At 43.7% G+C, this 24002-nt stretch overlaps 2 protein-coding genes across 2 annotated transcripts; both read right to left on the reverse strand.

Annotated features, from left to right (window-relative positions):
• Window positions 1–7680: 7680 nt before the first annotated feature.
• nfil3-5 (nuclear factor, interleukin 3 regulated, member 5) lies at window positions 7681–16625 on the reverse strand. The gene is made up of 2 exons (XM_034588491.1): window positions 16179–16625; window positions 7681–11647 (listed from the first exon to the last, which is right to left on the reverse strand). Exon 2 carries the CDS (start codon window positions 11127–11129, stop codon window positions 9276–9278), a length of 1854 nt encoding a protein of 617 aa, XP_034444382.1. The 5' UTR covers window positions 11130–11647; window positions 16179–16625; the 3' UTR covers window positions 7681–9275.
• A 4122-nt stretch (window positions 16626–20747) lies between these two features.
• On the reverse strand, window positions 20748–23590 carry LOC117767809 (nuclear factor interleukin-3-regulated protein-like). The gene is made up of 3 exons (XM_034595716.1): window positions 23440–23590; window positions 21317–22767; window positions 20748–21252 (listed from the first exon to the last, which is right to left on the reverse strand). The coding sequence occupies exon 2, from the start codon at window positions 22675–22677 to the stop codon at window positions 21427–21429; it is 1251 nt and encodes a 416-aa protein (XP_034451607.1). The 5' UTR covers window positions 22678–22767; window positions 23440–23590; the 3' UTR covers window positions 20748–21252; window positions 21317–21426.
• Between the last annotated feature and the right edge of the window lie 412 nt (window positions 23591–24002).

Genomic DNA, 24002 nt, shown 5'->3' on the forward strand with positions numbered 1-24002 from the left:
TGCCAGTAGTCTTTAAATAAATAAACTAGTCACCCAGGGACAATACTAACAATATGGATGTTGGACATATAATTGGCCCCTTTATGGCCCCCGATTCAGAAAAATCCTAGATATTCCCCTGCTCTCAATTGATTACTTCTATCACATTAAGAGAATTCCCAACAACAAAGATGTGATTTTCCCTATGAGGGCAGAAGCCGTCTCTTTTTTTTTTTTTTCTACACTCGTGGTTGTGGTTTTTTGATGTCCTCCTCTGAACCGGGCCTTGTCGCGGCTTGACTCTTACTGACTTCTTGCAGCGTGCTCTGGGTCACGTCAGGCGTCTTCCCTGATATGAACCTCTAGACTGCACAAACTGTTCCATCAACCGACTCAGGCTCAGTAACATTTGGTGATTGGCGTCGTATGAGAGCTGAATGTGAATTAGTCTCAGTTCAACCACGGTTCACTCAGAGAAGCCGCTGTAATTAGTCTTTGTTTGTTTTAATGGCAGAAATGAAGCCTGAAGCCCAAATTAAAATCATCAGGAGAATACGTTAAAGACCAGACTATTCATTTCAGCAGATTTGTACTTAGTGGCCCCAGGTTTGAAACCAAGAAATCCCAAAAATACTAGTTTGCTTTGATAGTTCAGATTCGTTATGGGCTTTACTAATGGTCTCAGTGTGGACGCTACATGGTCAAAATCTGGCTCCATTTCCTTTTTTTAATTTTACTGAAATTTGTTGAGTGTGTTTCATTTTTAAATATCTGCTTACAAGACAGACAGTAACAATAACAACAGTATTGAAAATATAATCTTGGTGGTGGAGACAACTGTGTGTCACAATGAGTACTGTGATATGCAGGGGTAAATTATTAAGTTGAGAGTTTCACGTATTCAGAAAAGAGTATTGCTGTTATTACTTTAATTTAATTTTCAATATATTTCTTAGATCAAGATGAATGGTGGAGAATATCCACCCCTGGTCCCATGAAACTGTAGAAAAGCTTTCATGTGTTTTTAATGGGTTTTTCTTTCATTTTTTTCTTTAGGCCTCCATTAGAAGAAGCTAAATCCAACTTCACAAAAACTAAATTAAAAGGTAAATGTATGCACCTTCAGCAGTGTCGCACAGTGACACGCTCATACATTCAGTCTAAATCCCTCCGCACAGACACGCATGTCCAAAGTCATGGGTCCCCAACTCCACCGTGTTGTGTCAGTACTGTAAACGGGATGCATGTCTCCTGTTCACTCGACTGAGAATAATAACTAACGACTAATCACAGATTAGTGTGTGGCTGCGTGTTTTTTTGCATGTGAGGCCGTGGCCACTGTGTGAGTGTGTCTACAGTCAAATGTGAGCATGTGATGTGAACAAGCGTCTGTCTGTGTGTGTGTGTGTGCGAGTTGTGTGCCTGTCCAGTCACGCAACGGTTACACAGCGAGGTAGATCAGTGGGAGAAGATTTGCTCAAATGGTCATCTCCGCATTTTTCTAAAGCCTCTGTGTGTGTGTGTGTGTGTGTGTGTGTGTGTGTCCTGCAGTGGTTGTACATTATCAGGTTTGTGGTGTAACAGAAGACAGATGGGAGAAATGGCTGAGACTAATCTAAGGGGGTTAATCCACTTAATAACCACCATGAAGAACTGCAGGTTACCTCACTCACCACAGCTCCAACATGTTGTTGTCTGTCAGGTCGCTCCGCCGCCAATTATGTTGGCTTATGTGGAATGAATCAACTTCAGATAGATATGTAGGATAGAAGAACCTCAGATTTATTGCATTCCATATTAATATGCTGCTCACATGCCCGTATGTTTATTGAAATGTTAAAGTTTCATGTCAATACTGTCTTTATAGAGACTTTTCCGAGCATGACTCCATCATTAGCTTGCATCAGGCTTATCCAGCACTCTGCAACAACCAAATCAAGTTCTCATCCTAATTCAGAGGCTTTTTTGAAATAAATTCACTCGTGTTTCCCAGTACAGATTCTTTGCTGTGCAGACCACCAGAGTGCAGGTATACTAACCCAGAAAGGAAATGTAGCACTAAAAGTTAACACAAGTTTGGAAGAAACTCTCCACTTTTGGCAAACCCAGACAATTAAAGTCTGATATGAGCTTGGCCAGAGCAAGGGCTGTTTCGTAATAATAATAATAATGAATAAATCTTCATTGGAAACAACACATACATGCTTTCCTGTAAAGTGTCTCATGAGGGCAGGTACAGCCAACCTCCTCTCTGTGTTTAATTAACTGTGTTGATCTCCGCTGATGTTCCACTTAAAATATTTATGGAACAATGTTGGCAGCTTGGATTTAAAACTGTGCACTCGAAGCCACGTGTTCATCAGAGCTCCTCTGGTGTCAGTGAGATATTTTCTCTGTGGATACACACAGCTCACAAATATGGATCTTTTTACGTGGCAGACAGGGAGAGGTCTTCACAACGTCTGAGTCAGAGCTCTCCAGCAGCTACGCGGGAAACTTTGTGTGTCTGGATGGAATCAGTATGTGATTACATCAGATGGTGTGACGCATTTCTTTGGTGGGCAACGTGAAACTCACTGTAAAACCCTGTTGAATTTAAAATAGGACGGCAAACATACAAAAACCTAAGCAAACCTACAATATTTATTAACCTCCCTCATGATTTCTGTTAATAATGAGGCGCATATAGGTTTTGACTTAAATAACAATTTTAAAAAGAAAAAAATTAAAGTGAGTAGTTTCTTTTATAGGAATTAGTTTGACATTCTGGGAAAGACATTTGAGTTCACGTGGCTGAGCTTAAGAGAAGCAGAAAGCCTCGCTCTTTCCACTCGTAATAAAATTAGCTCACCACTCATTTTAGTTTGCTTAATTGTTGATTTGCAAAAAAGAATTTATAATAATAAATGGTTTTACGGGCGGTTACATGCCCAACGATTTCTCTTGGCTGGTGCACAGACTACCTGGAGTCTGCTGTCATGGTGAGGTTGCTGGGCAGCTGCTGGCTGTAGCTTCATGTTTACCTTACAGACAATTATTAAACCTTCCCTTTTGCCTTTTGTGTTGCCGGAAAAAAGAGAGTAAAAGCTTAAGTCTCGAGAAAGATCTTGAAAAATGGGAATATGTTCACGCTCAACTAGCCAGCTGCTGTCTGTAGCTCCACATTCACCATACAGACATGTTAGCAATATTTAGGTCCTTTTAAATTGTAAAATTTGTGCCTTTTATTTTTTCTAAAAAAAGAATCCCAATAATTAAATCTATGGAAAAATCTTAAAAAATCTAAACTAATAGTATTCAGTTCATTTAAAATTGTTAAAGTGTTGCCTTTTGTTTTGCCTTATGAAACTCTGGAAAAACCCTGAAAAAAGGGGAATATGTCGACAATCTCTTCCTGACATGTGATCCTGTTCAGATACAGACAGGCTGACGTGTTTACAAAAAGCAGATGATAGATTGCTCGGGTCAGTGGCCGAACGAAAATGAAGGTCCTATTCCTCCATTTTGACAAACACTCACACAAACATGCAGGGACAGGCTACTTCCTGTGGCACAAGGGCACAAGATATGGCAATGGGACCCAAGGGTGGTTTTACATTGCATAACATGGAGCTGAATCATCGCTCACATACAAACATCCCAGTGGCCTACTTTCATATCAGAAATGCACAAGTTTCTTGTGGCCTATATTTACGTTGTGATGTAAATGCATCGGTGTGTGTGTGTCTGTGTGTGCGTGTGTGTGTAGTCTGCCACTCACTGGCCTTCCTCAAATCATAATTTTTGCTCATGTACGTAACACTCACACGCACACACCACATTTCCTGACCTATTTTACAGAGCTGTGTAGGGCAGAGGCAGTGAGCGGGGATTGAATGGGTCATGGCAGGCAACATAACTCCCCCTTGAACAGCAGCCAACCAAGCATGTCCAACAGACGAGTTGTTTTCTCCCTCACTCTGTTTTCTCTCTAAGGCTTCCTGCAGGCGTGTGCAAACCAGAGTCACATCTCGCGGTGCAGATATCCCAGTGGCCAGTTGCACCACATGCGTTGATTTGGTTTAATTTGAGATTTTGAAATTGTGTTACCAAACATCCAGAAATCCCTAAAGGTAGGAAAGTGAGGCCCAACAACACATTTATTCAAATTATTATTACAAATTACAATAAAGATCAAAGGACATTTTCTGTAAGGGATGAAATTCAGAAAAGGTTTATAAATAAGTCACTGAGGGGACTTGAGACTCTTGGTTAACACCATGTCCAGCCATGCTGCAACGGGCTTAATAATTGATTAACTGCATTCCTGAGTGACTTATTCTTTATTTTAAGAAATTGGGATAATATCCAATTATTTTCAGTGTAACCGGCTTATGGCTGATCTTAATCATATCATCCACACAGATTTAAGTTTGAATTAAAATAAGGATTTTTATATGATCAGATGAGACCATGCTTTTTTTAAAACATATATTCTTCCACAAGAAGACAAAACTGAAAGACTCAGTGTTTGCGAGAGCTGGATTGTGAAAAACAAACTGCACACTAGCAAACACTGATGTCATATTCAAAGCTGGGTCAGTTTAGCTCCATTGCACAATGAGGTTTTTTCTGCCTCGTTGGCCTCCCAATGATTTGCTCGTCTCCATTCAGTGAATTTCAACTCACTGTAGCTGGGATTTCTGCAGTGAGCGATGGTATTTGACATCTGCTCAGCAGGATGTTAACTGCACATCCTCTCTGTGAGGATGACGAGCTAAAAACGACTGAAATATGAAATTCGGAGGTGTGAATGCACACGCACACACAGACACGCACGCACCCATATATATATATCAACGCACACTCCTCGGCTCCATCCTCCTTACCCCATCCCTGGCTCTCCCTGTGCTGCTGACCTACATACTGCAGCATCCCAGTTACATAACCAGTCAGGGCTGTTGATCACCGCAGGCAGCACAGGGCCAACAGCCCCTCCCTCTCTCTCCAGCGCACACACACACACACTCTTCGCCATGACCTACCAGTTTTCATAAACGTCTTAATTTTACAGGAAATTAATATTCCAGGTCACACCTGCCAGACAGGTGGATTCAAATGGCATGTGCTGGAACAATGCTGAGAGAATTCCAACTTAGGTCAAACTTGAATGTTTAGATGTTGGCATCTAATCACACAACAGTCATCTGGTGCATATTGTGTTTCCTCAAAGGTGGCCTACACTAAAAAATACCCCACCCAATTTCTAGTAAGTTGGTCAGATAAAATCATCGATAACAATGATAATAACAATAACAATTTACAACCATAAACATGTCATGGAGCTTTCTATTACATAATTCTATTAGCTCTGACGACAAAATCAATCTGTGTATGCTTTTTAATATAAATGTCAACTTGATGCAACGTCAAACTGATAAATGCGTGCGTGCGTGCGTGCGTGTGTGCCACTGACTTGCTCCATCATGCATCAACAAGATAGGGGCTTTTTTTTCTGAGTAGTTTGCTCAAGTTTACACTGTAGAGGCATGTGACGTAATCCTCCCTCCCTCCCTCCCTCCCTCCCTTCTTTCCTCCCCCCCTCTCCCTCCCTGCTCTCCACTCTGAATACCTCTCTCTCTCTCTCTCTCTCTCTCTCTCTCTCTCTCTCTTGCTCCTCACCCCTTCCCCTCCTCTCCCATCCCTCCTCACTGACCTACTTTTACTCTCCTGGCCTGTTTTCACAAGCCTCCGCACAACACAAAGGAGCTTTTACAGCTCAAAGACGGGGGGGGAGAGAGAGAGAGAGAGAGAGAAAGAGAGAAAGAAAACATGAGATAGTGAGAGGATAGTGAAAGGTGGGAAAGAGAAAAGGTGGAGGAGAGAGAGGAAAGTGCAACACAAAGCACTGCGGCTGTCTCAGGAATGCCACTTGTTCCAACTGACTGGTGTGTGACACGGAGAGCAGAAGTGAAGGCACATTAGAGCTGCACATTAGTGTGTGGTCAGCTGCTTCCAAACACCTTCATCCTTCCTCTATCTGTTGCGGGAGTAAGCTCCTATCGCTTCACACCCAAAGTACGGTGCGTGCATTTGAATTGTGTCACAGATTTGCACAACATGAAGCCCCCTGGTAACTAACTCTGAGGATCAAAACATGCCCACAGGTGGTTTTATGCTTTCTTGCTTATTTATATATCATTTTTAGTTTCCAGAGTTGACATCCTGAGAATCTCATTAAGTTTGGGTGTTTCCTTCTCAAACAGCAACACCCCTGTATCTGATAGGCTCTCCTCGCCTTAATGACTCTTATGTAACCCGCGTCAGTGGCAAGCTCTGCCCATGCCAGCTTTCAGTTCCTATCAGCTATTGTTCCATTAACAGCAGGGTCAGATGGAGGCTGCGTGCACTTTATAGTCTGACGCAGTTTTCTCCCAAGACAGTTGTGTAACTTGTTTTTTGCTTGATGCACTCTGATACACGCTGTGATTTGTTTTTCTGGTTTTTATCCATCTAGGACCCTGGTTCATGGCGTTGAGCAATAATGGACTGTCCAGACACAAAGAGCAGAATAAAGCAACTTTGCTAATGTTGAACTACTTTCTGATGTAACACTGTGGTATGTGTGTTTTACTGCTGACCTTCCCTCTTCCAGTTAAGTATGAAAATGAAAAGTGGCCAGTTTGCAATTATTTCAGTCGATTAAAATCAAGATTATTTTAATTGCATGTATTTAGAACTTTGGTTCTTGTTTTCATCTGCTATTAAGTCAGTCGAAGCTATTTTTCTCTTTTGTACCTTTCTATTTGAGTTAACCTCTTACAGACCCTTATCCCACGCCCCTGAAGGACGAGCCTAAAATTAATAGAGTACATATCAGCAACTGCAGGGTCCATATGAATAATGGTATCTATATAAAGGTATCTATCTATCTTGGTATCTACATAAAGGTAACACTTGTGTGAATCCTGCAAAGATGTACACATCAGTTTAGATATTAATGGGTCAGAGTAAATTTAGATAGAACACAAAATAAAGTAAATATTTTATTTCCGCCTTAAAGAAAGGTACAATTTTAGAGCCCTGTAGGAAATCCTGCAGATGTAGCGAAGCAGAGACAAGTTAGAGAGGTTTTAGTAGCTGTATGAAAGGGTGTCCTCCCCAAATGGCTGCATTGGCACAATCTGTGCCTTTTGAGATTTCTCACTTCATTCTCACTCTATGTATTCATTTGACTGCCTGACTCTTCGTTTTTATAGTTTTTTTTATTATATATATATATCATCCAATGAATAGGCTCTTGTGAGGAGACAGACTGTTTGTAAAATATGAGGTTCACTTTGTCGTTTACATTGGAGTCGTGTGTATTTTGTGAATGTTCCACGACGTGAATATTCAGGCAGAGGTTTGGACAACAGATTTCCTCCTGTGCTAAAATATCACAGTCTGTGTATTGTTCCTATTTCAGTCCATTTCACAGAATCTCTGCCAACAGGCAGCAGGCTTCCAGTGATGACTGGGTGAACCAGTGATGTTTTTCTGTCTGTGTTGTCTCTCACTGAGCTGCACCAGCAGACTGAGATGTTGCTGTCTGTGAGTTGTGAATCATCCACTTGGTCTTCTGCAACCCCCCCCCGAAAAAAAGCTAGTCTGGTTGCGAGTGTGTGCATCAGTTCTGAAAGCATTTCATAAGAGAGCCACTCAATAAGTACCAAAGAGACATTTGTAAATTCAACAACCTTTTTATTTTTTCCCCCCCATTTTGAATCTTTCACATTCCAAAATGAGTGTTTTTTTTCTGACCATTTTGCATATCCACGTGAAGTATAGCAATACATAATCACTTCTGGACAAGCCTTATTGAATTTTTTTGTCTTCCATTTTCGGAAACAGCCTTTCGGCAAACAGCAAGGGTTATACAGTAACACGTAGTACAAATGGTAACTGGGGCAAAGGGCAGCAAGGGTTTAATACACAGCACAACCAGGAAGAGCATTGAGCAAAATGACACAACAGGATGACATAAAAATACACATAATAAAAGTCAAAATAATAACAGAATATAATAGAAAATAACAATATTAATAAAATAATAATAAAATAATGACAGCAGTATACAAGAGATAGAGACAAATTTACATTTATACATAGTGACCAAAGGCAGGCACCAGGAAGTGAAACAGTTGTACAGACGTGTGTGATCTACTGCAGCTACTGTAGCTAAAACAACTCAGTGCAGAGGTGAGTGGGGTCGTTTAGACATTGAGGGGACGAGGGACAACACAATAAAGAGGCACCTTATGAAGCGAGAGCAGCTTTGCTGGTTACGACCGGAGAGCCATTTCATTTATTAGACAGACGATGTTCGTCTGGAAAATGAAGTTGTATTGATTTCTTGTGAACGGCCTGCAAACGAGGCTCGCCTTGTGCTTGTCAGGTTTTGCCGACAGCATGTGTGACTGCATAGCCTTGATTGATACAAGAGTAACTGGCCTTGACTGCTCTGACAGCTTTGAGTGTCAAAGAGCTTGGATCACCTGAACGAGGAACCGGAGCAGAGTCTGAAAAAAACTTTTTTTTCCTTTTCTTTTTTTTTTTTTATAAGTTGTGGCTCATACTCAAAGTATTCTTTGAGTCATTTTCTAGACAAAGAGGGACTGTACACGGTGTCTCCACAAGAACAAACTGATCACTTTAAAGTCTACAACTTCCATTATCCACTACTTTATTTTTTTTTTTTTTGCCACATTTTTATTCGTAAAATATATTCCATATATGCAAATTTATATGTCACAGTAATATACAATCTAAGTGCTTCAGAATGTAAGAGAACTTGTGTGCAGATGATGAGAGGGTTTGGGATCAAATGGTTCTGATCTGTTCGGAGGGAGGAAGAATGTCACTCTTTGCCAAAAAAGGAAGGATGTGTATCTTTGGTCAAAGGAATGTTCCCAGAATGCCACGGTAAATGCGGACCAGCCACCCAGGCAGCTTACAATAATGAATAATTGAATATTGTTGAATTTTCCACGAGGGAAATATCCCAGACTCCACCTCTGAAGAGTTTCATTCTTTCCCCTCCCTCATTAAGAGATTTGTTATTGTAAATTGAGGGATATGTGGGAGGTAGGAGAGAGTACAGGGAAGGGGAACAGGTGACCCAGTGAAACTTGATGGTGAAATCACATCCTAACTACACCTCACACAAATCACTGTCTTCATTTCTGTCTTGTAAGGTGGCGATGTGAGTCAGAGTTGTAGTTGTCTGTCTGCTATAGACAACAAAGAGCAGATGCTCGAGCTGCTCCCATTTGTCCTTATTCTCGCCTCTTATTACGCCCACCCCTCCCACTGCTGGATCCCTTTTTTAGTTCATCCTTCTTAGCGTCCGTCCTCTCATTTACAGTCTTAACCACTTCTGCATACTCAGTGTCATTCTCTACCTCTTTGCTCTCCCCATTGGCGTGGCTGCTGTGAGGGTTGCTGGGTAGAGCTAAGTACGGGTGCTGGGGCAAGGTGGGAGAGGGGGACATGGAGATGTGGACTGGGCCCTCTATCTGTGCTCCTGCTGCCCCACTGGACAGTGCTCTGTACTTGAGACGGAGCTTGTGTGGCAGGGCAGTGGCTTTGACCTCGGCTTGGCACTCTACATGAAAACTGGCAGCCCCAGCTGCCTTCTGGTGGTAGCTGCTGATGTCTGAGGAGGACGAGGAGGGTGACTCATCATCTGTGGAACCCTCCTTGTCAGAGCTACGAGGGTCCCCATCACTGGAAGAGGTGTCCTTAGTGGAGGAGGTCTCCTGATAGAAACCATCAGCTCGGGGGCCCCCCTCGTAGGTGAGCACTGGGGGCTCTTCATCCAGTGTGTTGAGGTAGCCGTTGTGCTGCACAAAGGAGGACTTGCCCTCCTCAGTGTTGTGGGTCAGCTCAGGGGCAAAGGGGTTCTGGTGTCTTTCTGCCTGCTGACGACCACTCTCCTCACCCTGGTAGCTATAATGCTGCTGTTGGGCACTGGGATTGTACTTTTCCTGAAGCTCCTCTACCGACTCAGCATGACCATTGGTGTATTCATACTGAGGCGAGTCCATGGTCTTTGTCCTCTCTAGCTTCTCAGCGACCTCTGTGATGGTCAATGAGCAGTCAGAGAACTTGGAGGTGGAGGGTTGCTGGAAAAGCTGTGGCGGTCTGCTCTGCTGGACCTGCTGGCCATCTGACCTCTGGCTTTCCATGGGGTAACAGCCACTGCTGGAGCGGTACAAGATAACGCTCCTTTGTGCAGAGGTGGCCTGAGGAGCGGGGCTGGAGGCATCCATGTGACACTGTTGCTGCTGCAGTTGGTGGTGTTGGTAGTCCATGGAACTTTCAGACAATGGGGTGCCCTGCTGGTGAGGAGAAACCAGAGCAGTGTGGCTGCCATGGTAAGCCCCAGTTGGCATTCCATTTGGTAACCCATTAGCGAGCCCATCTGGAATCTCGTTGCTTTCTAACCTGGCCATCTCCAAGCTTGAGGGCTCCTGCTTTATGTTGTAGCCCATAGGTTCCGGGCTGTCCCTGGAGGAACTGTCTGACATGTCAGAGATGGAGCCACGGGGAGAGTATTTGTGGAGCATGGTGTGGCGCTCACCACGGCTCGACTGCTCAGGTTCCGACGAGTCTGAATTTAGCATCACCTGGGACGCACTGGAGTATCCACTGCTTGAGAGGTAGGTGTTACTGTTTGGGGTGCTGCTCCCGTTGCTACCACTGTTGGCATTTGCAGCACTGTTGGAGATCTGCTGACTTTTCTCCATGTAGGCGGCTGTGCTAATGAGGCCAAAGCGTAACTTGAGCTGAAGGAGTTCTGTCTTGAGACGAACATTCTCCTCATTCAGCGCCATGACCCGGTTCTCTAGCACCATGTCATTAAGGCGACGCTTTTCCCTTGAGCGCTTGGCTGCTTCATTGTTCTTCCTGCGTTTTTCCCAATAGGAAGCATCTTTCTTCTCATCAGAAATGAACTCTCGCTTGCGACGAGAAGTCAAAGCAGACTTGCTACCTTTAGATTGGCGACTGCCACGCCCTCCACTTTCGGGATCAGGGGATGGGAGGCTTCCGCTGTAGTTAGAAAAAGTGTCTACATCCATGGCATTCTTGTTGCTGGAGGATGGAAGGTGAAGATGGAGACTTTCCATTTTTTCCCAACTGGGGGCCAGAGTTTGACTCTAGCAAAGGGAAAAGGTAGGAGCCTTCTGCTCTGTTAATAAGAAGTGTGATCTATGTCGCAGGATCAGCAAAAATTTCCGGATGAGGTTGTGCTCCTTGAAGCGATTGCCTCATTGATTTCTGTTACGTATTTTTTTTAGATCAAAATGTTCAAGTATCCAAATTAGCCAGGAAGATTAAAAAGAGTTGGAACTCCACAAAAACCTCAGACATTGAACTAGTGTTGAGTACGAAGAACTCCAAAAAAAGTAACAAGTTTGGGTTTTGAGCAGAGAGTCTTCCAGTTGGCTTGGTGATTTGTTCAAAGCAGCTTCTGTGGCCTCACTAGAGGTGATTTTGAGTTTATCCTCAATCTTCAGCCGTACTGTGATGCCTGTCAGGCTGCTGCCCTCCTTCCCTCAGCGTCTTACACAGGATATAGGTCAGTCGGTCTACTTTGGGGCTCCGTGAGGATGTGGCTTTAGTGCTGATGTTTCCTGACCACTACCTAGTTTATGAAAGGAGACAGCAAGAGGAAAAGGGAGAGAGGCAGAGAGAATTGGATTAGCACTGGAGTATATACTGTGGTATATTTACATTTTAGTCAGGTCATATTAGGCTGTCACATCTGTAATGGCTCAGGTTCTGTTGTAGCTGTGACACTGTCTGGAATTACACAACACTGCAAGCTGCTTAGCCTTCTTATGTTGTGTCAACACCGTAGCTCTACGGGAAGCTTTGCCCAATCTACTGGTCTTGCGGCATAAAGTGAACAACAAGCCAGGTGCAGATATGAGAGGATGCTGACGGCAGTCCGGTATTATGCAATAACTGGATCTGCACTTAGTTTAGACTTGATTCCTCACTGCACGGCATTACACAGTGGATATGCGGTAATTAATAACACATCATTACACTGAGACCTGGAGTGCATTACAAACATCAAAACATATTTTAATGACGCACGCACACACACACAAACACACACACACTGCAGTAATCTAGGTCACCGGGTCTGTGTGTAACAATGACTCCTTTGGTGTCACTTTTCATTCGCAACAGTGAATTACAAACCCTTGCAAAATTTAGGGCAAAAGGGTGACCTACAATCAGTGAAAACTATTTATTTACTATAACTCTGCATGTAAAGATGAAGTCAGGCATGAGGAGATTTAGAGGAATTTTGGGGCGTTGCTGATAAAAAACAAACAGTTCCGGGTCCCGGTTCATGGCACCATTTCTGTCATGTCCTATGATGAAGTGTGGAAACTTTGACCAGACATGGTGCAAGCAAAGAAGACAGAGACCTGAACAAATAATCTCCCCCTACAGTTCCTGTGATTTAAACTGTGATGGCAAGAGGGCAAAAGAACAGCCGAAAATCACGACCAGACAAGTGTTTGTGCTCCGGTGGAACAAAACTTACAAACCACTTACTGACGTAACACCAGTGTCAATGCCACACAACTATTTAATCTAGTGAACGTCTTCTCTAGACTGCGTACAACACTTCTCTGCTTCGGCGTGGAGTCAATGACCCTGTTACATAATCTCACATTTAAAAAAAAAACACATTGTGACTTTGAAACAGTTTAGCTACAGCTAACAATAATTACGTAACTATTAAACCATGCCTGTGACATTGTAGCTCAGGGGATACATAGGTTGGGTGCTATTCTTCAAATCGAGTCTTCTTGTGAGTGGCAAAACATGAGTTCCTCCCTCCCTTGTTTGTCTCCTTTTCTTGAAGGACCAGGGTGAAGCAATGCTGAACAGACGGGGATTTGGACGCAGCCACCAACAGATGTGGGAAAATGTTAGGGTCAGCCCCCATTTCTCCCCCCCCAACCCCGAATAAATTTCATAAAGACTGGCAGGGGGGGGGGGAGAAACAAAGGCAGGCGGGAAGGAAGCACGCATACGTCTGCGCTGTCCCACTGACCTAGAAACGGCGCTAAGCGGTAAACACTCCTCCTGTCTTTGACGGTGCGCCATAAAATAGGTCAGTGGAACTGCATGGGAGGGAGGGCAGGAGAGGGAAAGAGAGTATTAGAGTGCACGCTAAAAATAGAGTGACAGACAGAGGTGAGGGAGGGAGGAAGCATAGGAACGATGGGGTGACGGGAGGAATTCGTTGGGTGGAAGTGAGAGGAATTTTACACAAACTGTGGCGGGGGGGAATAAGAAAGAGGGGAAAAAAAGACACTAACTTGAATACGCCATCTGCCCAAAAAATCGGATTATGACAGCCCCAGTGATTTTTCATGCAACATTAATTCCCGTTCACTCTGGAAACCCTGCGCCGCCTAATGCAGAGCGTAACTACATGAACCGGTGGCAGATGAAAAACCACGGCGAGAGACGGAGAGATGGCATTGACGTCAGAGCACACACCCATCTCTGCAGCCAAATTCACACAAAACAGGCTCTCTCTCTCTCTCAGGACTGCATGGGGAGGGGCTGCTGTTGTTGCTCGTAGCGTACGTGCTCTGAATTTCTCTTGTGGCGGAGCAGGGCTTTTGTAACACATGCATATTACATAGCAGCAGAAGCTACAGGTTTCTGGCTGCGAATGCCTCAAATCTCCCCTTGTTCACTCTCCTCTCTGTGTTTTGTTCCCTGACTGAAAAAGAGAATAGACACTGGGCAAGGTACACTGTGTAATTGGCTCTTTGTGTGGAGGTTGATTTCCCATTAGAAAGGGATGATTCCCTGCAGCTACTGTACAACACTGGGTCTCTGTGTTTTTCTCACTAAACGCAGTGAGGGAAGTAGTTCCCGGGCACTTGCCGCTCGAGGAGGAATGCCTCACCTCTGACCTCCTCTGAGGCAAGTGTGAGTAAAACGCAAGGCATCCTCTTCCCCGCCTCCATCTTTTAAGTGATCCAACCCCACACACGTGGAAGGGGCCCCTGCAAGTAGCCTCCATTTTGCCCAAAGACAAAAACGAGGAGGCTTTAATCCAGACATACCAGGTTAGTTAGTGAGACCTACGTGACTGTGTGTTGTTTAACACTTCCTCACAGGAATATACGACTAAAAGCACTTCAACTTGTAGTGAGCCGCTACAGGAACTTACAGATAAATGCACTTTTCTGGGAAAAGGTTTTGACCTTATCTTGAAATGTACTCATTAGTACATATTAGCTATTTAATCATTTTAAACCTACTTGTTCAATTAGAAACATGTGACCTACATCTTTTCCACTTAAATCTGAATTCCCACATCTTCACATCTTTACTAACCAGTCAATGGTTTTACCTGCTTACACTCAGCAGATTCAAAAACTTAAACAAATGAACTAACACATTGATTCACAGTCAGTCAAGTGAGAGAACTGGGCAAATAGCTAGAGTTGCTAAACCCGGCATGAGTATGTGGTCTTGGATTCCTCAGAGAGCGACAGACAGAGCGGACAAAGTAGTCCACGCCTTGCCCCGTATACCCCATGTGTCTCATCACCCAGAAACCCGTCTGACCTATATTCAGGGAGCTGGCTGGGACAGAGCAATGCAGACGCCCCTGAAAACCAGACCAGCTGGCAGCGGGGCGGACTAAGAGCTCACCAGAACTATGCCTGCCCTTCGCCACACAGGAGTTTCCACACATTGCATCACATCCTGGATGTTCACTTGCTGTTCTAATTTCACAACAAAGGCCCTGGCAAAGACCTCGCTGGGATCTTGGGAGACAAGATTTTTTTTGTTGCCCCAAAACAGGAAACACTGTTACATCTGGTTTCGCCTCACTTCTGCTTTTTTCTTCTTCCATGTTTTCTCTAGAGCAGAAAAGACTGAGCAAGTTAAAAATAGCTCGCATACACCGAGCAGCTGTGTCACCTCACGGGTAAAAGCATTGGCTGTAAAATACAATCTTCCTAAACATCTCTCTCCCTCCGTAATAAGTGTGTGTGTGTTACTGTGGGTATGGAGGGGTGGGAAGGAAGCACAGGGTGTGAACGGGAATCAATTACTGGCCTCGCTGTCCCAGGAGAGGGCTGCAGTTTATGGCTTCTCCCTGCTGTGCCTGGTTATGTCATAGTCTCCAACTCCCTGAAAGCGAGGCTCTGTGCTTTACTCAACACACCTCAGGACAAACAAACAAAAAAAATCCATCCACTGACTCAGACAACAGAAATCAGACAACGTGTGCTAATTTCTACTTTTAACATATATTACAGTGATGCAACCTGAAAGCGGTGATGATGGACACATGTGGGGGAACAGGGGATTTAATGGAGACCTGAGCATGAAAATGTTCAGTTGATCCAGTTTCTCCTGTAGTATCTACTATAAATATTAAACAGTAATAATAATAATAATAATAAAGGATATATATTCTTACAATATAATGCTGTTTGCCATCTTTTATGTATGTTATTTATTGGCTTCATTGATCTTAAATCTTTCATTAATTTTTTTTACAGATTTTGTTCAAATGTGCCCTAAAATAATACATTCTAAATGAATTGGTATGTTAAAGGAAGCCGTGACGTTTCCATCAGATGGAGAGATTCCTTTAAAAATCTCTGCAATAACAGAGAACACCATACACGTACATACATAGCGCAGCAGACCACGTGCACGAGCTAAAATAAACCACGGTGTGTCTGCATTAACCAGACAACGCGGCTGCCGCTCTCATTCCCTGGAAAACACCAGCATGGAGGAAATTACGTCGCCTTGACATTGAGCACACAATGTGGAGGGTGGCCAGCCGCCCGTGTTCCGCTCCTGCCTCGTGTTCAGAGTAGAAAACAAAGGGGGAGAACGCGACAGCGGCGGAGTAGCAGCTCCGCACATTTCCCTGTCATCCCACACAAAGCGGCCGTGAACGTCTCAAAGTCACGGGCGGAGGCGCGAGGTCCGCGGGTCGCGGCTCAGACCCCGGAGAGCCGCCATGTGAACAACACCCGAGAGCATCATGTCCCCATGTCCACACAGTCACACACGCACGTTCAAGCACACAACACATTGTGTGTAGAGGACACAAAGAAAACGCAACAGGGCTGAGAACGCAGCGGCTCGCTCACACGTACCTCGGAGGAGAAGAAAGAAAAGATTCCCCGACACAAAGCTGTCTGGCTCCTGCTTCCTCGTCTCCTTGTTCCCCTCTGCTGCTTTTTTTTTTCTTTCCTTACAGGAAACCTCCCGAAAAGCAAAGCGGAGGGAAAAAATGGGAGACAAACAAGTTTGCGGTCCTGTGTGTGCTGGGGTCCGTCAGCGGGTGGGCTGGATGCGGTGTGAGTCTCTCCTGGCTCGGGCTGCCTGTGCGCTGTGTGCCGCCGGACTCTTTGCTCCAGTTCCCCGGCTCCCTTTCTAGAAATATGTGTTAGTAGGTCAGCGGTTGCATAACAGCTCTTATGCTGCCTAGTCACGTTTTTGTCCTCTGTCTCTCCTCGCGACGCCCTCTCTCGATCTACCTCTCTCCCTCTATCTGTCTCTCTCTCTCTCCCTGTGTGTGTGTGTGTGTGTGTGTGCGTGCTTTCTCTCCACCTTCATCCCTGAGCTGAAGTTCACAACACGCACATGGATGCGTTTTGCACCATGTTAGCGAGGCGTCCATTGATGGCATGTAGCAGCCTGTCCTTGAACAGGGGCTCGGTGTCAGCGCACCTATTTTCTCTCATCGTGTATTTTTATCTCGTGATCGTCGATGTTTATTGATGCAAAACCACAATTATTTATTTCTTTAATTCATTCATCCCGATAATGACCTTTGTGTGTGCGTGTGTTCCTGTACTCATATCTTTGTGAGGACCATTTCAAGCATAGACCCTACAGAGTGAGGACATTTTTGAAAGTGGGGACATTTATAGAAAGGGGACATTTTTAGAAAGTGAGGACATTTTTGGAAAGTGAGGACATTTGGGCCGGTCCTCGCTTTTTCAATGGGCTGTTTGAGGGTTAAGACTCGGTTTAAAATGTTAGAATTAGGTTTAGGTTAGGGTTAGGCATTTAGTTTGGATGGTTAAGGTTAGGGTAAGGGGCTAGGGAATGTATTATGTCACTGAGTGTCCTCAGATAGAACTACAATGCGAGTGTGTAACAATGCAGCTATGACATAATATATACAGGGTTTGCATAAAAACTGTTTTGTTTTAGATCATGGCCAGCTACAGATCACTGTCCTCATCAACCAAATGTCAACAGGCCTGGGGCATGCTAGCAGTGGTCATATGCTTTCCAGGTACTTTTACCTTCCACTTGATTTCAGAGGAATTTTGCGCTTTTTATAGTTATTTCACGCACATATGTAGTTACAAGCTCCACCTTGAATAAATACAGTATATATTTTTGTTTAAAGTAGTTGTACATACTTTATAATTGTAAAATAATATGAGTACAAGGCAATCTGCTGGTTAATGAACACTTTACTTTGGATGCTTAACGTGCTATTTGCTGATAACCCCTCTGTTAGCTTTAGTATGATTGTTAATGCAGGACTGTTACTGGCAAGTTAAAATCAGAGGGTGTGCTGTGTGTATGCAAATATTAGAAAGCACCATAAAGGGATAGTCCGCTGAAAAATTTAAATTCACTCTTAATCTATTCACCACTATGCCGATGGAGGGGTGGGTGAATTGTTTGAGTCCACAAAACACTTCTGGAGTCTCAGGGGTAAACAGCATTGCAGCCGAATCAGATACAATTGAAGTCAATTGTGACATCTTCTCAGACGTAATAAAACAATACAACATAGCATTCCTCCATACTGCTCCTGTGGTGTCATCCAAGTGTCTGCAAGCCCCGACAATCATATTCGACTTGAAACAGTGTCATTTACACCAAGTTTTAAATCTAAATGTCCTCAGATGGCCTCCTCAGAACACCGCACACACTCTCACCCAATGGCACCCGCTAGCATCGTCACTTCCGGTAGTGGACTTTTAGGCTTAAACTTGATCGAATATGAATGTCGGGGCTTGTGGACACTTGGATGACACCACATGAACAGTATGGAGGCATTTTTTAATGTTTTTATATTATGTCTGAAGAAGAGGTCACTTTGGCTGAAAACCGTTTACCCCTGAGACTCCTCAAGTGTTTGTGGACTCAAACACTTCACCCACCCCTCCATCGGCATAGTGTTGAGTAGATAGTGGGTGGATTTTCATTTTTCGGTGAACATTCTCTTTAAGGCAAATGTATAATTGGGGATATTTAGCTATATAAACAGAATAAACTCACTCCACCGCTGCGTAGAGATACAATTGGAGCTTGATGTTTCTAATGTTCTTTAAATTGTAGTATATTGCTATTTCTTTCTACAGCGCAAAATATCGCAAAGTACAAGCAACAACACATCTATGCTTGTTCTTCATTATATTTATAACAGTTTTGTTTGATACTGTTGCATAGATATAATATTCGCATATTGTTTTTATTCTAGCAGATTTATACAACACTTGTGAATCCACTGCGACATTATTATAAGCAGGTTATAAGACTATGCCTCTTCCAGCCCTCGTGTGGGGAGAAAATTGTATAAACATCTTCACCAGCACCCTAACACTGTTACATATATTATAAAGTGTATAATGTTATTAAAAAGTTTTTTTAATTCTGACAGTCACCATCCTTTTCCTGTTTGTGTCGGTGGAGAAACATTTTGGTGCAGACCCGGATCAGTGGGTGGATCCATTCAATTTTTTATCACTCTCCTAAAAGTGTGAGATAGGAGGTTTATGAAAATGTACCTTGATTTCCAGGGAATATTTTATGGAAGCATGCCTTTCTAGTTTATTCTATTATGTCTCGCTCATACACATGGTGTGAATTCATCCTGATGGCCTTCAGATTATTTCTGTTGGATCAGAGTCACGTTTGCAGTGGCAGACAGCAGAGGATATTATTGTAAAAACATAAGCTATTTTTAATTTGAATTATTTTGATTATTTCTCCTGCTTTATATAAATATCAATTTCATTATGTATTTATTTTGCCATGGTCAGTATTAAGATTTAAATCAATAGATTTTTGTTGATATAAATAATTTTAATTTTGCCAAGAAACCTTGCTGAGAAATTGACAATCAAATCACTATGATATAAAATAATATAATAATAAAACATTACATCAAACAACAGTACATAATTTCCATTATCTTTCAGGATTTCACCATTTCATCTTCTTTGTTTTTGTTTATCTACACAGGCAAAGGAAATGTATCATCTGCTTAGGAGCTTTTCTATTTATTATCCCACAAAGCCTGTTGTCCTCAGAACCACCATACTTCATGTGCGGTTACGTCAGCCCTGTTTTGTATCAAGCACACATCCACCTCCAACCCATTCTCTCCCTTACATCCCTTCCCCCTCCTTGTCTCTACACACACACACACACCATCACCCCCACCATTAGACCATGTTGGGGGAAACGGCGGCCTTGAACTTGTCTACCTCCTCCCCCCACCATATCTGTGCTGGAACCACCAACCCCCAACACACTGCTCCATCTCCGCATGCAGCTGCCTCTGCATGCAGGCATTCCCTTGGCAACTGTGGTGGTGCCTGCCTAGCAACCAAAAGGCTCTCGCTCGTTCCTATGTGGCATGGGGGGTTGCAGACTGGGCTGGATGGAGATTGATCACAGACAAAAGATCTTACAAACACTTTGTTGTTGTTGTTGTTGTTGTTGTTTTGGAGGCAGAGAGAAACAAGGCCATGGCCTAAAGAACGTGTCTCTGCAGCAGCACATGTCTGCTGTTACCTGTTCTACCTCACACTTAAACATCACAATCTATTCGCATTGGTCACACAATTGTAATTTCCAAGCTCAAGCTTCCTGCATCACCGTGCATTGAGAAAGAAATTAATAATTTGAATGTGGAAGTGCTCTGCTTCAAACACAATGTAGCACTACAGAAATCCCAATGGAGGAGATGACCTCTGTAGTAACACTGCTGTGAATGAATGAATGAATGAATGAGTCAGTGATCAGTGCAGATAAAGGCACTTGGCGCCACCTGGTGCTGATGCAAAAAATAGAGTCCCATAGATGAAACTATTCAAACTGAATAACAAAATTCACTCGAATAAATCATATTCATACTAAAATGCATTATTCAGTGTTTACTGCAGTATTTCCACTGCTCTGAGAATCTATCTGCGGTACCATTCTGTCTCCAGATGTTAATGTAGTCTGAACCTGCATCCTTCACTCCGATTTGGGCCAATCACTCTCCACCGCAGCTACTTGGGGCCTAAAAATAGCTTTCTACTGCTGACGTGGAAGATGCGTCATGCAGAGTAATCTCACTCCTCTCCCTTTCTCCCTGGCACTGTCAGTGCCACTGCCCCCCCCTTCCCTTCAATGACCTTAGTCGATGCCAAGGTGGCATTAGCATTTAGCAGAATTTATTAACGAGAGGAAGGCCATACATGAAATTCAAAAGATATCACTTCAGCTGTCAAAGAAAACTGTGATATCATTCATACTGTTGAGCAGTGGTGCCATAGCTCACATCGCTCCCTCTGCCCTGCTGCGCAGAGTCTGTGATGTAACACAAACTGCAGTTGAAACATGCTCAAAATGCATGTTACCTTTAGAACAAATACAACATTAGTATTTTGGTATACTAAAATAATTAAAAAAATTCACTAGACTCTTGGACAAAATACTTTTATTTTCAAATACAGTTACAATGCTGGACAGTGATGATGACAGTGATTTCTATGTACCTTGCAGTCATAAATGGGAAGCAGATATAGCAGAGAGCACAAAACCACAGTAAACTCCAAAGCGTCGTATGTATCACATATTATAATGTATAATGTTATACTCAACATAACTCTATTTGAAAAGGTTGAACAACCGTTTGTTTGTGTTGACAGAAACTTTAACATGTTCACATGTGTGTGGAACATGATGAGACTGAGGTTTGGTTTGCATGCTTAATATTTAACATTCTTTTTACTGCGTCTGTCAAATCGCTGGAATTCAGCCTGATCCAATGAGTCACACATGAATCCCCTTTAGTTCTTCAGTCGTTGAGCATTATTTTAAAAGTTGTCTCTCCTGGTTGTGGTGTGCTGATCGTCGCAGAACAAACAGATCACTAAACTGAGTTTTTACAGAGAAACAGGTGGGGATGTAAGCACAGTCTGTCATGTCGGACACACACAGGTGCAATGCTGTTTCTAACAGTGGACACCAGCTATCTGATGTCCAATGTTGTATCTTCAAGCAGTGTTGGATTGTTCCAGATAGATGATAGTTTGTACTATGTGAGGTGGAACATGTCCGTTAGCATTGATTTGCCTCTGATCTTCCTCTGTTCTGGTTTTAAGTGACCTTGGAGATCAGCTGCTGAGAGAAGAGCCGTTTGAGCTGAGCCACTTCCTGAGACAAGCAGCTGATCTGCGACCTCAGACTGACGTCCTCAGTCGTATGCTTAGTGTCCCGGGAGTTCTGCAAAGAGGAGGAGTTATAATACCCAGAGGACAGAGCCTGATGCTGCTGCCCGAGTCCACCACCAGCCTCCTCCCTCGACCACGGGGCCTGACTCGCTGCCCGACTGTCCCACGCTGCCTGCTGGTGGTTCCTCACCTGCATGTTTGGCCCCACCGTCACTACAGGTGGTTCGCTGTGTCTGTTATCAGAGGAAGGAGACATCTCCCCTACGTCACTGCTGACACCGATACATTTGAAGCGGAGCTTGTGCGGGAGACTCCTTAACCCGTCATGGGAGTCTTGTTTGTTTACATACTGCCCCTCCACGGGACATATGTGGGAGTCATAGCCCTGTTGCTCCTCGGCCACCTGCTTCGGTGAAGGCTCGACGCGTTCACTCAACGTGTCATCAAAAAACACAGGGCTGCCCATGTTTGAGCTACTTGAGGTGGAAACACCGGAATCCTCGGATACACAGTGACCTGACAGTGGCCCGCTTACCCTCGGCCCATAGATGGACGCCTGCTGCTGAGGGTGGGAGGGGATTTGGTGGGTGCTGGGACTTTGCTGTGTGTTGAGGTATAAGGGTCCGTCAGTGTGAGGTTGGTAGTAATGTGTTGTAGTGGGTGGTGGGTGTGCACAGAGGGGAACAGAGAGTGGCAGGATGCTCACATCAGATGGATCCTTGACCAGACCAAAGCGAAACTTCAGAGCCAACAGCTCTGCCCTCAGGCGAGCGTTCTCCTCCAGCAGACCCAGGACCCTCCTCTCCAGCACCATGTCATTGGCCCGCCGCCTCTCTCTGGACCTCTTGGCGGCCTCGTTGTTTTTTCTTCTCTTGTCCCAATAGCCGTCGTCTTTCTTCTCGCTGGGGATGAACTCCCGTTTGCGGCGTATGTTATTGCCGCTGTCTTCATCGCAGCTGCTGCCAGCCTTAGATTCAGCGCTCTCTCTGTGCTGGAGCAAAAAGGTGCGACTCAGGAGGCTTCGGGCTCGCTGGCTTGTGGAGGTCAGGATGGAAACGGCTTCATCGGTGAAGGACCCACACGCCCCACCCAGAGGTCTGGACTCAAGTCCCTCCTCACCCTGCAGGGGGGGCACCGACAGGCTCTGGATGATGGCTCCCACGGGCTGACCCATCATGCTCAACAAACACCTCAGGAAGCTCCAGGGTCTGTCAGGAGCTCACTGCTGGCTGGATGTTCAGAGTGAAACACACGATAATGGCACCACCTAGTGTTGAAAATACACAAATACATATGATGAGGAATTGTTTATAATGTTGTAAAACATTTAATTAACATATTGCATCTGTATTTACATTGAAAGAATAATACAAAAATGAATAATAAAACTAAATATTACACAGATATTTATGAGTATTTGAGTGTAATAAAGGGACTTTGATATATATTCACGATTTTGATGTTTTGATATCAAAACTGTAATTTCAACAGTTAATGTTCAATATAACATATTTATATCAATGCATGCACTGTGCAAACAAATTGAAAGAGTAATTCATGGAATATTTTTAAAGTTTAAGGTTGAAAAAAGTTTCAAAAAAAGAGTGAAAGATTGGAAATGTTCGATTATCTTAAATTTTCTTTTTTAGAACTTGTTTAGGAGTCAGTGATCATAACTTTAACCAGGCATTTACACTTAACTCTACCGAGATTTTAAGTCAACTCTACTTCATAAATAGATGACGGATCAGCTTGTTGGTTTGTTGTTGATGTTGATATCAAATGAATTCACTCACATATAGGATGATAACTCTAATACAATCTAGACAATATTCAACTTTCAATACCACACACAACATAGTGCAAAGATAAAAACTATGGACTCTCCTGATTCGAGCCAGTGTCAGTAAAGTGAAACTACAGAGGAGACGATACTTACAGTCAAACAGGAGCTGGGCTGTGTGATGAGAAGCTCGGATCCTGTCACAGAGGAGACATGTGGAGCTCCACAGCTCGTCTGGGTGTTTCTGCTCCTCACAAAACTCAGCTCCGCATCTCTGTGTCGCTTCTTCCCTCAGCTCATCGGTTCAGATGGGGTCGGATCCTCACCCTGGCTGACCCCTCCTCCTCCTCCTCCTCCTCCTCCTCCCTCCTCCCTCCTCCTCCTCCTCCTCTAACAGGAAGCAGCCTCAGTAAAACCAGTGTGGAGATTTAACAGCAACAAACCTGAGCTGCTTTCACACTCATCCCATAAAAGCTATTCATATATACTTGTAGATCTTATACCGTGGCAGTCAAAGTATGTACAACAGACAAGATTGAAAATAAATTACAAATCAAAGGCTGTGATCCAAAAAATTAACAGGGGCCACATGAGAATATATCTAAAAATAAAATAACTTATTTAAATGTATACAATAAGCGCACACAGCTGTTGTCTACTGCTGACTCATACTGATGTTTACACCAGCTGTTCCAAATTTCTTTAGGGTACTAGAATAA

This window comes from Hippoglossus hippoglossus, chromosome 1 (assembly GCF_009819705.1).
Source record: "Hippoglossus hippoglossus isolate fHipHip1 chromosome 1, fHipHip1.pri, whole genome shotgun sequence".
Taxonomy (NCBI): domain Eukaryota; kingdom Metazoa; phylum Chordata; class Actinopteri; order Pleuronectiformes; family Pleuronectidae; genus Hippoglossus; species Hippoglossus hippoglossus.